At 33.7% G+C, this 17,439-nt stretch overlaps 1 protein-coding gene across 1 annotated transcript in view; it reads left to right on the top strand.

Moving 5' to 3' along the window:
- Positions 1-17,439, top strand: part of PGAP1 (post-GPI attachment to proteins 1) — a 76,718-nt gene that overhangs the window by 26,080 nt on the left and 33,199 nt on the right. Inside the window, exons 8-14 of the mRNA XM_011952070.1 lie at positions 2,216-2,321; positions 3,072-3,127; positions 4,557-4,640; positions 5,826-5,872; positions 6,242-6,293; positions 11,578-11,655; positions 15,853-15,928. Coding sequence (XP_011807460.1) covers positions 2,216-2,321; positions 3,072-3,127; positions 4,557-4,640; positions 5,826-5,872; positions 6,242-6,293; positions 11,578-11,655; positions 15,853-15,928 — 499 coding nt within the window. The remainder of the gene's footprint in view (positions 1-2,215; positions 2,322-3,071; positions 3,128-4,556; positions 4,641-5,825; positions 5,873-6,241; positions 6,294-11,577; positions 11,656-15,852; positions 15,929-17,439) is intronic.

The following is a 17,439-nucleotide window of genomic DNA, read 5'->3' as shown; positions in this document are numbered from 1 at the left end:
TCATCTCTAAAAAAAAAAAAAAAAAAAAAAAACAATAATAGAATCAATTAAAGTTGCTAGACCAGTTTGTACTTGAACTGACATTTGGTAAACTTAGGAAAAACCTTGTTCCGTCTAGTGAAGAACAGGATACCTCAGACAGGTATATTCCTAAAAAAACTGGACATAAAACTAATTTCAATAAATAAAATCATATTTTTCCATTAACTCATAAGATGAGAAAAGAACTATAGTACTAGTATGTAATAAATTATAATTCTGAATGTATAAATATGTTATGCATTTTAAGGGGAAAATGAGAAATTTTTGATAACTATATTGCTAAGAATCAAAAATACTGTTTATGAAACAGTTTTGTTTTAAAAACTCACTATGTGTAATTGGACTAAATAGTAGAAAATAAAAACTTAAAGTATGATATCTAACCCTCAGGAAGCATATAGTCCAGGAGAAAAGCAGAACATATATATTCAGGGAAATTAAAATGCAAAGAATAATTAGTCCTAAGCATGGTGATAAGGCAGGAATCAGAGTAATTTCTAGTGGTTATTAGCATAAAAGTCATAGCTAAAAACTTGTGAGTAGATGGATTGCCTTGAGAGTGAGTGAGGATGGTGGAATCCAGTCTTAATTAAAGTTTTTTTGTTTTTGTTTTTGTTTTTTGAGACGGAGTCTTGCTATGTCGCCCAGGCTGCAGTGCAGTGGCGCAATCTTGGCTCACTGCAAGCTCCACCTCCTGGGTTCACGCCATTCTCCTGCCTCAGCCTCCTGATAGCTGAGACTACAGGTACCCACCACCACGCCCAGCTAATTTTTTGTACTTTTAGTAGAGATGAGGTTTCTACATGTTAGCCAGGATGGTCTCAATCTCATGACCTTGTGATCCACCTGCCTTGGCCTCCCAAAGTGCTGGAATTATAGATGTGAGCCACTGCACCCAGCCTAAAGTTTTGATAGACAGGCTGTAACATTTAATTGATTACAAACAGATGTGGCCACTTAAGAAAATCAAACAAGTTTAGTATAAGACTGAGTTATTTGAGGTAGAGAGTTTGCATCAATTAATATAAAAGTTCTCCACTGTCCTCCACTCTACTTATACCATATCTAGAGAACTGTATTCTATTTCATGCATCATATTTTGAGGGGGACATCAACAAACTTGAGTTTATCCAGGGGAGGCAATCAGGATGGTGAAGGGACTAAAAGAGTTCTGTGAAAAACGGTTGATATGTTTGAAGTTGTTTTATCTGCAGAAGAAATGTTTTATTTGAATGGAGAACATAGCAAGCTTCTAAGTTTTGAAGGACTGTCTCCCAATCTAAGATAGCAGTGTAATAAGGAATCAGGTATTTGCTGTAAATAAAGCATTCTCCTGGTAAGAGTTGTTAAAATTGGAATGCACGGTCTTACAAAGTAGCGAATTAAAATGTTCAAGCAAATGCTGGGTAACTTCCAAAAGGACTGGAAAGGTTTAGTAGACCTGGATCCTCACTGTTACTTCTTTGCCATTCTCACTCTGTTGTTGAGAAAGTCACTTACCTGTCAGGGCCTTAATTATTAAACTAGAGAGTTGAATAATGGTCAATACCAAATGGATTTTATATCCCAGTACACTTTTTTTAAAAGGGATGACAACTTTTTTACAGTTGCCAACTTTTTATTGTGCCAGGATATTTAAAAAACAAGTAGAAGGATAGAATAAAAGAGTAATTTCTCTGGTAGGAAAGTTGACAATATTTATTTTCTCTAGTGACCAGTGGATTCTTTGTTATGGTATTGGCAGTAGTCTGAATTTGGAAACTGGTATGTTGGAATCACAAACTAGAGAATCTCTAAAATTGTCTTCTGGTTCTATACATTTTTATAATGTTTTATTCTTAAATGTTACTTGAGAGGCACTATTGCATAATAATGAAAGCATGGACTCTAGAGCCAGAATGCCTGGGTGTGAATCCCAGCCCAGACTTAATAGCTGTGTGACCTTGGGCAAGTTTCTTAATTTCTCTATGCTTTAGTTTCTTCACATTTAAAATGCAGATAAAATCATTATCTCTTAAAGTTTTTGTGATAATTGAGTAAGTTCATGTACCGTGCTCAGAACAGTGCCTCAGAGTAATAAATATTGGCTGTTGTCATTATTACTGAAGCAATGTTTCATCGAGCTATTACGATAGATACAAAGTAATACAGAATGTATCAATGTTCTTTCTAGATAACTCAAAATTCCAAGAAGAAACTGTCAGTTTTGACTCACCACTTTATAAGACACCCATCAAAACATTTTGAGGAAAATCCAGCTATAATTTCTGACTTAACAGGTTGGTGACAATAACATATTTTAATTTTAAATGAAGTATTTCATTATTAATTTTAGGTAAATTTGTTTATAGCAGGCAAAATCTTTAAAACTGTGATACTTCAAGTTTTAGGATCCTATTATATATATATATACACACATACATTATTAATTTCCCTATAATGATGCTGGTGCAGTTCTTGGTTAGGAAGGGGAAAAGAAGCAACGTGTAAGAGGTTGCTGGTAAAAATTTTGTCTTGAAAATAACATGACAAATAGAAAAATTTCAGTTAAATGACTGTTCTCCTAACAGTTACATAAACTAAGTGCCATATTATTCTTGACTCCTTTCAGTTCCTCAATTATCAGTTATTCTTTGTTCTTCTTTTGGATTACCAACATATCTTTTGCTGATAAATTTTGCTTTTAAATATAAAGCAAAATAACTTGCTTTGTCTATTTAAATATAAAGCAAATTATACCTGTTTAATTATATGTCTTGTTTGGGAAATGAAATATTTATTTCCTTATGTTGATAATGCCTTAGAGTTAAAGGACACCAAGCAGATTTTTACTTTACTTGATGTGAATGCTAGTTGGTGATGAGCATATAGAAAATATATTACTAGATTTTCTGTTTTAATATAGCCAGTGTTCAGAAAACCACTTCTTTATTGTGATTGAGAAGTATTTCACCAGGATTCAAAGAAGAAAGAAACTATGTAGTATAAAAACAAAACAAGGCAAATAAATTAATTTCCTTTACCTTAAGGGACATCTATGTGGGTTCCAGTAAAAGTGTCCAAATGGACCTATGTAGCTTACAATGTAAGTATTCCACCAATGAATTTTTTTCATGTTTTTCCAGAAATAATTTAGTATTTATCTTTAAAAGTTAAAAACTCTTTAAAAAAGATAACTGCATGCCATTTTCCCACAATTTAATAATAATTCCTAAATGATTATCTAGTCAGTAATTAGTTTTATAAATTTATCTTTTTTGCTGTTTTCTTTGATGTTGAGTTTGTTTATATCAGGATCCAAACAAGGCCTATACATTGTTATTGATTAATGTCTTATTCCTTTTTAATCTGGAAGACTTTCTCTTACCACCACCCTCCCTTTTTTTTCCTGAAACTTATTTGTTGAAAAAAACACCAAGTCATTTGTCCTCTGGAGTTTCACAGTCTTGATTTCACTGATTGCATTCCTGTAGTCATTCCGCATGTTCCTTTGCCTGTTGTAGTCCTGTGATTTAGTAGTTGGATCTAGCTGCTTGTTCATATTCAGATTTTTGTTTTGTTTTTGTTTTTGCTAGACTCTGTCTCTCTTTGTGATGTTAGCCACTGTTGATGAGGAATGCCTGGAGTTATTAATTGATTTAGGAGGATGCAAAAATTGTAATAAGTTTAATTTTATTATTTATTAACTAGAATAGTATTCTAGTTAGTTCTGTATACTTAGAGAAAAACTTCTGCTCATCTACTAAATTTATCAAAAGTAGAATAAATCATATGGGAAAAGAGTGATAATTGTGTGGATCTTTGGATCTTACCTTATATTTACTCATTATCAGAATGGTGAGTTGGCTCACAAGCTTCCTCTTATTAGTGACTATTAGTGGGTTTTTTCCTCCAGTATTATTATATACTCATGCATTTAAATATATTTGTCTTTCAATCTGTTGATGCTAAAATCATTCCGTATTTGACCAGTGGAAACGATTTCAAGTTTAGTTTCTGAGTCTTTTTGATATACTCTTTAGTTGTCTTTAATAGTTTCCCCACTGTTGAGTATGACAAGATATTTTAGCTTATTTTGTACATTTCCTGCTCCAAACCTTGAATCAGCTATTTCTTTAAGGAATTATTCCTTTTCTTTGGGAAGTGGTATCTCAAAACCATAATCTAGTACTAGAAATGCTTGTGGCTATTGGGTTGGCATTTCTACGCCTTTTCAGTGGCCAGAGCTAAGAACTGCATAAAATCTTAACTAAAAGACCAAAAGAAAAACCCACTAAAACAACCAAAAAAATTACATTCACACTGATATTTCCAGGACAAACTGAGGACTACAGAGTTTATACCTAATCTTTCTCTTGCCCTTCCGTATCTTCCTCCTCCTACTCCTAGAGAATTGGTTCTCAACACCAAGAATGATAAAATTAGAATAATTAACTCATTTGCTATATCTGGATTTTTGAATGATGAAATTAATCTGCTCATTATAGCTATATTGTTTTCCTTTTTTTTTGTAGGAATCTGAGAAGATATATTTTACATTTCCTCTTGAAAATCATAGAAAAATCTACACTCACGTCTATTGTCAGAGCACTATGCTGGTAAGATAATTGGGACATTTTATGTAAATTTAAGAGGCTAACTGTTGTTCATTTTTCAAATTCTACTGGTAGACCTAGCTATGAAATATTATTAAATCTAAGTAGTTGAAAAATAATTTTTCTGGAACAGTGTTTTGATTGAAAAGTATTAATCAAATTTTTTTAAATCACAGATACTATGCTATTAAATTGTAATTTTGGTTCTAGTTTAGGTCTCCCACCCTGTCTTTCTGCCTTCATTTTACTCTGTTCATGATGAAGGAATGGAATTCAAAACCCCTTTAATTATAAGTTTCTATTAGTACTTCAAAGAATAGATATAATGAAGCAAAGCTATTCTATAGGAACTTTATAAAGTGAATTCTGTTTTCCATTGGCTTCCATACTAAAATTTGAGGTACTTTTTATAGCAAATATTCTCTAAGATAATAGAGTAACTTACAATGTTATCTAGATTTACTGTATCAGAATAATGATTTTGATTTTTTTGTTTCTTTTTAATGAGTACCTCCTATGTTAGGGCACTATTAAAAAATGTGATATTGTTTAACAATGCTGTAATAGCGTGCATTTATTATGATACTAGGAATGGAAGCCAGGTGTGGTGGCTCACACCTGTAATCCTAGCACTTTGGGAGGCTGAGGTGGGTGCATCATTTGAGCTCAGTAGTTTGAGACCAGCCTGGGCAACATGGTCAGACCCCATCTCTGCAAAAAATACAAAAAACTTAGCTGGGCGGGGTGGCACACACCTGTAGTTTCTGCTACTCGAGGGGTGTGGAAGGAAGATTGCTTGAACCCAGGAGGAAGAGGTTGCAGTGAGCCAAGGTCGCACCACTGTACTCCAGCCTGGGCAACACAGCAAGACTCCATCTCAAAAAAAAAAAAAAAAAAGAGAGAGAGAGAGAGAGACACCTGTCAGTACAGTCTTTCTCATACTCTTGGCTCCAGGATAACTGCTTACCTATCAATGTTGACATTCGACTTCTTTTCTTTACCTATCCTTGATTTATTTGACTTTGAGAACATCTTGGATATGTTTCTGAACAATAAACTGTTATTTATATTTCATTTGCTCCTAGTCACCCTGTCATATAATAATAAAGTGTTGAAAATGAATGCTTGTTTTGTACAATTATTTTCTACAATACTTAGTGTGTTTTGTTTTGTGCTGTTAACCAACAGGATACAAATAGTTGGATTTTTGCTTGCATAAACAGCACTTCTATGTGGTAAGTCTTTTGAATGCATGGCCCTCCACTGTTCATTTATCTCAACGTAAGCAATACTTGTAAATCACACTTTTAGAATAGTTTCATACATTGTTATTTTAATTTTGATGCTATATGAAATTATAATATTGTTTTTAAAATGAAAAGTAAAGGAAATGAATATACTAGTAATTTTTGCAAACATTGAAATTAGCTAGGAAAAGCATTTTTGTTGCTAAGGGAACTATGCGGACAGAGTATATTGGATTAGACTCACTAGACATCTCTACTAGGTGTAGAGATGGTTTCTTTTTCCTCTGAATCTTATTTATAATTTATAATATTTCCATATATTTGTCCTTTAATTATATTTTCATATTTATTTCAAAGCCAGCAAGGGGTTGATTTATCATGGAAAGCTGAACTGCTGCCAACAATTAAGGTAAATTATGGCTTCCGAATTTTAATATTCAGTTGAAAAAAACACTTGAGTCTATATACATTTTAGAATATTCTCTTTCATTAGCTTATCATGGTATTAAATAAACTTGAGATTTGCTAACCTACATTTAAAAAATATTTTCTCTAGAAATACATTTGATAGGAAATAACATACCATTAGTATTATTTATATTTTTTTTACTTTCAGAGATAAAAACTATAAGTTAACAGTCCTCTGAATCTCTGTATGTTATAGCTTCAGACCAAAAGAACTGGAGGGATTTCTAACATTCAATTTGAGGATATGTTTAATGGCCTGCCTTAAAATATGAACTGAGTTAGTATACTTAGAATTCATTTTGGGAGGAAGGGCCTGCAGTTGGGAAGTGGACATCTTAAAGAGATACGATACATGGTCAAGCACTCAAATAACTAGTTTATCTAGTGCTCTCCAGGGTGATAAGTCACAGCAGGGATTTATTTCATAGTTGTTTGTGATTTGATTAAGCAACTTCGGTAGGTCAGCAAGTACTTTTATAAAGGGCTTATTTGCATCGTCTCAAAATCTATTGTTGAAAAGCAAAATAATTCTAAAATGTGATGAAAATGTCTGTTCTGATTTCCAAATTGTATTTATTGTAACTGATAATGTTTTATCAGGATTGATAGTTTTCAGTCTTCAAGTAAATCTGTGCTTTAAAAATATAGTTTCATAATGAATCCTAGACTCATTCATTGAAGTGTAAGTGAAATCATCTGGTGGTTTCCAGTTATTTCACAATTAGCTCTAATTAAGTTAGTTATTTTTGCTCCTGAATGTTTATAATTATTTGTATGTATAGTCAACTCTATACTATACAGAGAATGAGAAACTTATGCTAACAGAGAGGAATGGTGACAGAAGAAATAATTGCAAGTCACACTTCACTTTGGAATGGTTGCAATTTTTTTTGTCACCTTGGTCAGTCTTATTTGGACACATTCATTCATGTGACCTTGTGTTTATCAAACAAATATGGTAGGAGAGTAAATTGACTCGAACATTTTTAAGGTCTCTCACTGATACTGTCCTAACCAGGATCAAAACAAACAAAAGTGTCAGGATATACTTACTGAACAATCATTTATAAGTTGTTATTAAATATTTCCTCAACTTTTTTTTTATTCAATAGCTTGAGGGGTATAGGTGACTTTTTATTACATGGATGAATTGTATAGATTAATTTGGATGTTCTATCCAGCCTATAATGTAAAGATTAAGAAGAAATAAATTATTAAAACCCCAATAAAATGTACTTTGCTCCTGTATTTTAAAAGGTATTTCTTAAATCATAAAATTTTTATATTATTATTTTAAATATCCAAATATTAATCAGTCTCTGTATCAAACACTGGGTCCCTATGTTGTTTGTTCTGAATGTAAGAAACAGCTGGCTGAATAGCAGGAGAACAAGCTATTTCAGCTGCCTACTTTTCATGGCAAATGCTGAAAGAGAGAAGTAGAAAACAAGTATTATAGCATTGTGCAGTCTTATGTGTTCTCAGCTTAAGAGGACAGATCTTTTATTTTAATGAAAATAAAAATTGTATGTAACATGTATTAGCCATTTATAAACAGCACACAAAATTATTTTGCTTTGAAATTGAAGGGGTGACTAAAGCAAGGAAATTTTGTAAATTTTATTCATATTGCTATCTCAATAAAAGTAATGTCAGATGAGAATTATATCACTGTTAGGCATTTCTGTGTACTGAACTTTTAAGAAATAGATGGAGCCCTCCATCAAAGCATGTATAAATTCAACACTTGGCCATTCTTGAGAATAAATACTTAAAAGACATTAGAGTGGATAGCTGCACAGATTATCCAAGTTCTTCGTAATTAATTTATGTTTCATATTAGCTACCATTTGTCTGGTGGGTCTTAGCTGCCTGTAGCTGTGGCTTATGTGGCCCTTTTAAGGTCTTTAATTTACATTAGAACATATGAGCCTGTCACAGGGACTTTGCTAAGTTGGGGTGAAGCCCAGGAGTTTATGTTTGATAAACATCCCACATGAATCTAGTCAGGTTGTTAGAAGGCTACTCATTAATGGTTCTTTAGCTTGAGCATCTCTGTCCTCCTTGCCCACATTGGTGCTTCTGAAGAAGATTGGGGAAAGCTAAGTGTCTTTAGAAATGTTTTAATGCAAACTTATTGTTAGAACATATAACTACTCCCACCCCACATATACTTCCAGAACAAAACTCGATTAAAACTGTATTTGGGAGATTCATCACATAAACAGAACTAAAGACAAAAGCCACATAATTATCTCAATAGATGCAGAAAAGGCTTTTGATAAAATTCAACACCCATTCATGTTAAAAACTCCCAGTAGACTAGGTATTGAAGGAACATACCTCAAAGTACTAAGAACCATCTAATGACAAACCCACAGCCAACATCATACTGAATGGGCAAAAGCTGGAAACATTCCCCTTGAAAACCAGCACAAGACAAGGATGCCCTCTCTCAGCACTCCTATTCAACATAGTACTGGAAGACCTGGCCAGGGCAATCAGGCAAGAGAAAGAAATAAAGGGCATCCAAATAGGAAGAGAGGAAGTCAAATTATCTTTGTTTGCAAATGACATGATCCTATATCTAGAAAACTCCATCGTCTCAGCCCAAAAGCTCCTTAAGCTGATAAGCAACTTCAGCAAAGTCTCAGGATACAAAATCAATGTGCAAAAATCACTAACATTCCTATTAACACCAGCAACAGTCAAGCCAAGAGCCAAATCAGGAATGCAGTCCCATCCACAAATGCCAAAAAAAAAGAATAAAAGACCTAGGAATACAACTAATCAGAGAGATGAAAGATCTCTACAAGGAGAATTACAAAACACTGCTCAAATAAATCAGAGATGACATCAACAAATGGATAAACATTCCATGCCCATGGATAGGAAGAATTAATACCATTAAAATGGCCATACTGTCCAAAGCAGTTTATAGATTCAGTGCTGTTCCTATTAAACTACTATTGACATTCTTCACAGAACTAGAAAAAACTATTTAAAAATTCATCTGGAACCCGAAAAGAGCCCAGTATAGCCAAGCCAATCCTAAACAAAAAGAACAAAGCTGGAGGCATCACACTACTTGAATTCAAATTATACTACAGGGCTACAGTAACCAAAACAGCATGGTACTGGTACAAAAACAGACACATAGACCAATGGAACAGGATAGATAACCTAGAAATAAGGTCACACACCTACAATTATCTGACCTTTGACAAACCTGACGAAAACAAGCAATGGGGAAAGGTTTCCCTAGTCAATAAATGGTGTTGGGATAACTGCCTAGCCTTACACAGAAGGTTGAAACTGGACCTCTTCTTTACACCATGTACAAAAATTAGCTCAGGATGGATTAAAAACTTAAACGTAAAACCCAAAAATATAAAAAACCTGGAAGACAACCTAGGCAATACCATTCTGGACATAGGAATGGGCAAAGATTTCATGATGATGATACCAAAAGCAATTGCAACAAAAGCAAAAATTGACGAATGGGATCTAATTGAACTAAAAAGTTTCTTCACAGCAAAGGAAACTATCAACAGAGTGAACAGGCAACCTACAGAATGGGAGAAAAATTTTGCAAACTCTGCATCCGACAAAGATCTAATATCCAGCATCTATAAGGAACTTAAACAAATTTACAAGATAAAAACAATTCATTAAAAAGTAGCCAAAGGCCATGAACCAACACTTTTCAAAAGAAGACATACATGCAGCCAACAATTATATGGAAAAAAAGCTCAACATCACTGACCATTAGAGAAATGCAAATCAAAACCACAGTGAGATACTATCTCACACCAATCAGAATGGCTATTATTAAAAAGTCAAAAAATAACTGATGCTGGTGAGGTTGCAGAGAAAAAGGAACACTTGCACACTGTTAGTGGGAGTGTAAATTAGTTCAACCATTGTGGAAGACAGTGTGGAGATTCCTTGAAGACCTAAAAATAGAAATACCATTCGACCTAGTAGTCCCATTACTGGGTGTATACCCAAAGGAGTATAAAGCATTCTATTATAAAGACACATGTATGCGTGTGTTCATTGCAGCGCTATTCACAATAGCAAAGACATGGAATCAACCTAAATTCCCATCAATAGTAGACTGGATAAAGAAAATGTATTACATATACACCATGGAATACTATGCAGCCGTAAAAAAGAACAAGATCATATTCTTTGCAGGAACATGGATGGAGCTGGAGGCCATTATCCTTAGCAAATGAATGCAGGAACAGAAAACCAAATACTGCATCTTCTCACTTATAAGTGGGAGCTGAATGGTTAGAACACATGGACATATAGAGGGAACAGCACACACTGGGGCCTATTGGAAGGTGGAGAGTAGTAGGAGGAAGAGGATCAGGAAAAATAACTAGTGGGTAAACTAGTCTTAGTACCTGGGTGATGAAATAATCTGTACAACAAACCCCCATGACACAAGTTTACCTATGTAACAAACTTGCACATCTACCCCTGAACTTAAAATGAAAGTTAAATTAAAACAAAAAAGAAAACAAAAAAACCTGTATTTGGTGCCTTGGCTTTTCATTAAATGGAGCAGTCTTCTACCAATTCATTCCTCAAAATATGGACTATAGGACTGGTCTTAATTTTGAGAAGTAAATACTCATTTGGTGAGGTGCATTATTTAGACATACTTGTCTTTGTCATTTGCTAAATAAATTCCAGGGGATGATGTGCAGATATGCCATTAGCCAGCAACTCTTTACTACTTGGGCTAGATCAAAATCATTTGGGATTAAATTGTAACTTTCATTATATTTAGCATTTATTCATTCATTAGCTATTGAATGTTTTTTGTTATATCCTACCAAAATAAATGTAGAAACAATGCTGTGATACTATATGTAACAACCAAATTATAAAAAGAAAGACATCAAATTTGGAAATAATAATAGAAAATAATTAAATTTAATGTTAAATGTCGTTTGTTTTATGTGAAGGGATCCAAGGAATATTTTTGGCAGTCCCTATTTAACATAGTAATTATTAGGAACTTGATTTTCAACAGGATTATTGACCTGGAAATGTAAACATGGGCATTTTGTGTAGTGCTGAACATAAATTGGAAGCCTGCTTTTTAAGATAACTAATTGAGTAAGAAATAAGTGTAATTTATTTTTCTTTAAACATGCATTAATCTCTAAGAAATAAAAGTAGTTTCTTTTTTTTTTTTTTTATTTTAGACTCTGACATTAAGACTTCAAGACTATCCATCTTTGTCTCATCTTGTTGTTTATGTACCATCTGTTCATGGAAGTAAGGTAACAAGTGGGTTAAGATTGTTATCAGAATGTTTTGGGGATACATGCTAAATTTTACAGTTCTTTTTCAATGAGTTTTTCTGCACAGAGTTTATCTAAAACCGTAGCCAGTTTGATGATCCACCTAAGACTGTTAAATTATTAGGATCATCTACTCTAACTTGAACTAAACAGAATAAACCCAAGTTTCTTTGTTCCAAGTGATAACTGGTTCCAGTTTATCAATCAGTCTTTCAAAACCTGTGAATTATTAGACACATAATAATAATTCATAGGTGTAAAACCTATGAATTATTAGGTACCCTTTAAGTACAACGCTATGTACAAGGAATTATAGGAGGCACACAAATGAAGACATGACCCTGGTTTTGTTTTTTTGAGACAGAGTCTTGCTCTGTCACCCAGGCTGGAGTGCAGTGGCGCAATCTTGACTCACTACAACCTCTACCTCCTGGGTTCAAGCGACTCTCCTGTGTCAGCCTCTCAAATAGCTGGGACTACACGTGTGTGCTACCACGCCCAGCTAATTTTTGTATTTTTAGTAGAGGTAGGGTTTTGCTATGCTGGCCAGGATGGTCTTGAACTTTTGACCTCGGGTGATCTGCCCACCTTGGCCTCCCAAAGTTCTGGGATTACAGGTATGAACCACTGCAAAAAAGCTACATGCTATTGGGAAGGGGGAGAGAAATGTAACTGGAGCAGAGGGAAGAGTAGAAAAAGAACTACCCAAATACACATAACAAATCAGAATATAGCAAGTACATAAAAAGAATGGCATTATAATAAGATGATATTTAAAATGGCTTTCAAGTGGACATGGTGGCAAGTACCTGTAGTCCTAGCTACTTGGGAAGTTGAAGTAGGAGAATCGTTTGAACCCAGGAGGTGGAGGCTGTAGTATGCTATGATTATGCCTATGAAAAGCCACTGTACTGCAGCCTAGTCAACATAATGAGACTCCACCTTTTAAATGAAATGAAATAAAACAAAATAACCTTAACAGATAGCTAGGATTTTTATAGGACGAATGAACATTGTAGAGCCATGCTGTCAATACAGGAATCACTAGCACATATGGTTATTTCAATTTAAGTTAATATAAAATAAAAAATTCTGTTCCCTAGTTGTCCTAGTCACATTTCCAGATGCTCAATAGTAACATCATTGCCAGGAGTTATAAGGGACAGCACTGTTCAGACAAAGCAACAGAGCAAAGCATGAAGTATGTTTGAAAACCAGTGAATGAGTAAATAATAATTTTGAAAGGATGGCCACGATGGGTTTGAATAGTAGTGGAGGAAAAGTCTGGAAAATTAGTTCATGGCCATATTGTGAAAGTCTTGATTGGAGGATTCAGGACTTAACAGAATTCAAAAGTCAGTAGGAAGCCATAAGATTTTTCACTATAGTAGTAATGGTATCAGAAATCATTTATTTGGGGAGATTAATCTCCTTATGCTGTAGAATAGATTAGAAACAGACTACACACCTCCTAAGGGGCTTGTACAGACTGAGCACCCTTAATCCAAAAATCCAAACTCTAAAACTTTTTGACAGGTGGGGATACTCACTGCTATAATAACGAGGGCACGCCATCTAGAACATTTTGAGTACCAACCTGACAACACAATTGGAAAATTCTACCCCGACCTCATGTGGTGAGATATAGTCAAAACAGTCATTTTGTTTCATGCACAAAGTTATTAAAAATATAAAAATTACCTTGAGACTATGTGTATAAGAGATATATGAAACATAAATGAATTTCGTGTTTAGACTTGGGTTCCATCCCCAAGATATCTCATTATATATAGGCAAATATTCCAAAATCTGAAAAAATCAGACACTTCTAGTTCCACGAATTTTGGATAAGGGATCCTCGGCCTGTACTGGGGAAGTGGCAATAGAAAGAAAAGAATGGTGATTTTGATAGAATTAGTGGGTAAGAAAGAAAATGGAGGTAGAGGATACTTTGGACTCCCCTTTTCCTATTTCACCTAGCAAACTTACTCTTCAGGATCCAACCTGTGTCCCCTTTCCCCTTTTCCAGAGTCCCCCAGTAATCTTTTACTTATTCTTATGATACTTTGTTTATAACTTCTTTGAAAATTGTATTATGTTGAATTATAATTTATTTATGTCTCAGTTGCCATGACCACATTGTGAACTCTTTAAGAGTAATGAAGAGATAGGTTTTATTCCACTTTGCATCCTCAACCTTTAGTGACTACTGCATAAATGCTCAAGAAAATGTTTATTGAATGAGAAGGTTGGTAAGATTTGTAGCCAAAATAATCAGAAAAATTTAGGAGAAATAGAGAAAGGAAAAGGGGGATGTAGTTGGGAGTCATCTCAATGACTAAATCTCGCAAGTCCCTTATAATGGATTCATTGTTCTGTTTTGCTTAGCTCAAGTGAGAGGTAATTCAGCATCTTCAATACTAAAAGCTCTCTTTAAGGGTTTTTCTGTCAGGTAAGATGGTTTTGAATGAATCTAATATTTTTCTCAAACTTGAAAAGGCCCTCTCTGATTATTCCAAGAAATTAATGAGCCTTTCTGCAAATAGACAGTGTTAGCAGCCTAATAAATATGTAATGCATCTTAATGCTCTTTGGAAAGTAACACTGCAGACTCTACTGTTATACAACCCTGTGTCACTAGAATTATAACTTAAGTCTTTCATAATTTTTGCATGTCTATGTATAGCTCATCATCAGAACATGACATATATTCAAATAGTGTAAAACATTTTTTAGTCAACTTGTATCAATATATTTTTAGAAATGCAAATATGGAATTATCTGCATGTTTTTTTGTAACAGAAAACAAAATGATTAAACCTGTTAGAAACTTACTGTTTGGGAGACACACCTTTGAATTTTCTCCTTCTTGGGTAGGGTTTTTGTCATTATGCAAGACTAAAGGCACAGCCAAATTTTTAAAGCAATAATAAAAATTCTATTATTTTAAACTTGTTCAAAGTGATTAAATTGCTTTTAAAAACTGCTTCCCTATCTGATATAGACTTATCCAAAAGTACTTTGTAAAAAATATAATGAATAATCCTGTTCAATAAATGATTTCTATAATATTTCAGCAGCTGTTTTCTATAATGAAAATATCTGACTGTGTTCTTTGCCTTATAAGTAAGGAGGGAGAAATAAAAGCAAAACCCCTTAAAAGTTTTTTCTTTTGTTCCCCCAAGTGTATGGTATAATCTAGTAGCAATTTCCCTGTCTGTTTTTCACTTTTGAGAACAATCAAAAATCTACCCAAGAGGCAAACAAAGTAATACTGCTTCAGACAAATCCAAAGTATAGTTATTAGGAAAGCCTAGGACAGACCCCAGTAGCTTTCCGCTTTTGTAGACTGCAAACTACTTGCTAGCTACAGTTACGCATCAGATTAATTTTTCTTTAGCTTCTATAGATCAAAATAATATCGCATTGTAGAGATTATTTTAATGAAACTTTTCCTTTACCAGAAATAAGTAGAGCAGAGTTTCTCATGCAGCTAATAGAAATGTTATTTAAAAAGAAATGTCACTACAAAAAATTATAATGATGTGGGTGTCACATTGTAGTTCTACTTTTTTGAAAAGCATTTCTTTTTCTGGATTCATACATAGCAAACCTTTTTTTACACTTACTGTAATAACTGTTTAACCTGAAATAATGTTCCACAAATAACATTAGCCATGTGTCAGTCAATGGCAGTATTTCTCCAAAAGCCTTTTATAGTCTAATTAGACTATCTTTAATAAATACAGGATTTTTCAAAAAGATATATAACAAAATCACATTTTCCTTTTGACTATGAAAGTATTAAGAGACATAGTATTTAAATCCTTAATTAATCTTGAATTAGCCTAGGCTCTTAATACTTTGATCCATTCTTTACTGTCCTTCTTCTGCAAACACTTAAAGCTAACTATAAAAAAAACTGCTATGGATCTGTTGTTCTAGAAATGGTCCTCTAATAATCTTTTAAGTTAACCTTGTGTATCAAGTTTTCTCAGCATAGTATCTCTCCTTGAGAAATTCTTGTCACCTAAGTATAGGCAGAATTATAGTGTAATAGATGATACTTTCTCCAAAGGTGAGATTTATAGACTTTTATTTTCCACTCAAACATCAAGTAAAGATATTTTACTATAAATTTACTTTTTAAAAATAAATCAGTGTTTTGTATTTCAGTTTGTTGTAGATTGTGAATTCTTTAAAAAAGAGACAAGATCCATACAGCTTCCTGTAACTCATCTTTTTTCCTTTGGTAAGTACTTTGTTTTTGGAAAGCATAAGAATTGCTTTTATTTTTAACAGAGTTGCAGTAAAGCAGAGCTTTGTAATATCAAATGTTGTTGACTATTTCAAGTATAGTTCTTAGAATAACTGTATGATGTGGTTCAGTGATTTTCTTCTCATTGGGCTAGCAGTCATATTCTGAGAAGTGAACTTCCATAATCACATACATTTGCAGGTAATTGCGTGTGTGTATATATGTGTCTGTGTGTCTGTTCTTATGTGAAATTTATCCTATTGGTCCTTTTAATACAATTTTAATATAGAATTATAAATTGTTATTTGTATAAGGTTTCAAGATTTCTCTAAATATTCTTTTAAATTTTATTTTGAAATAATTTTAGATTTACAGAAAAGTTACAAAAGAGTCCCTGTATATCCTCACCCACATTTCCCTAAGGTTGACCTTCTACATAAACACAATACAACCTTTTAAACTAAGAAATTAGCATTGGTGCAATACTATTAATTAAACTACAGGCTTTATTTGTTTTTCACCAGTTTTTCCACAGATGTCCTGCTTCTCCAGGTTTCCACATTGCGTTTAGTTGTCATGACTCCTAAGTCTCCTGTAATCTGTGACAGTTCCTCAATCTTTCCTTGCCTTTCACAACTTTGAAACCTTTGAAGAATACTGTTCAATTATTTTGTACAATGTTCCTTATTTGGAATTGTCTGATACTTTCATTTTTGTGGGGGGAGTAGGGAACAAGGTCTCACTCTGTCACCCAGGCTGGAGTACAATGGCATGATCTCAGCTCTCTGCAACCTCTGCCTCTGGCTCAAGCAATCCTTCCACCTCAGCCTCCTGAGTAGCTAGGACTACAGGCATGTGACACCATGTTCAGCTAACTTTTTTGTATTTTTTGTAGAGGCAGAGATTCACCATGTTGCCCAGGCTGGTCTCAGACTCCTGGACTCAGGAAATCTGTCTGCCTTGGCCTCCCAAAATGCTGGGATTACAGGAATGAGCCAAGGCGCCCAGTCTGATACTTTCTTATGATTATATTGAGATTATGTATTTTTGCCAAAATACCACAGAAGCAATGAGGATTACCTACTATATCATATTGAGTATACATGATACTCATATCTCTAATTACTAGTTATGTTAATTTTCCTTTCTTGGTTAAGGTGGTGCCTGCTAGGTTTCTCCACTATAACGTTATTGCTTTTTAAAACCTTTTGTAATTAATAAATATCTGGGGTGACATGCTTTGAGAATATATAAATGTCTTGTTTTTCTTTAGAATAACCCACTATTTTTAGCATCCATTGGTTCATCTAGTACTTAGCAAATATTACTCTGGTATTCTACATTTAGTGGAATTCTTCCTGAGATAAAGTAGACCCTTCTCCCCCATTTATTTATTTATTCAATTTTTATTTATGTCACTATGGACTCAGGGATATCTATTTTATTCATTGGGCTATAATCCAATTCTATCATTATATATATTTTTTGCTTAAGTTGTTCTAGCT

Source organism: Colobus angolensis, unplaced genomic scaffold, assembly GCF_000951035.1.
Source record: "Colobus angolensis palliatus isolate OR3802 unplaced genomic scaffold, Cang.pa_1.0 Scaffold330, whole genome shotgun sequence".
Lineage (NCBI taxonomy): Eukaryota > Metazoa > Chordata > Mammalia > Primates > Cercopithecidae > Colobus > Colobus angolensis.
Note: the sequence above shows the minus strand (reverse complement) of the source record. Positions and strands in the feature narration are given on the sequence as shown.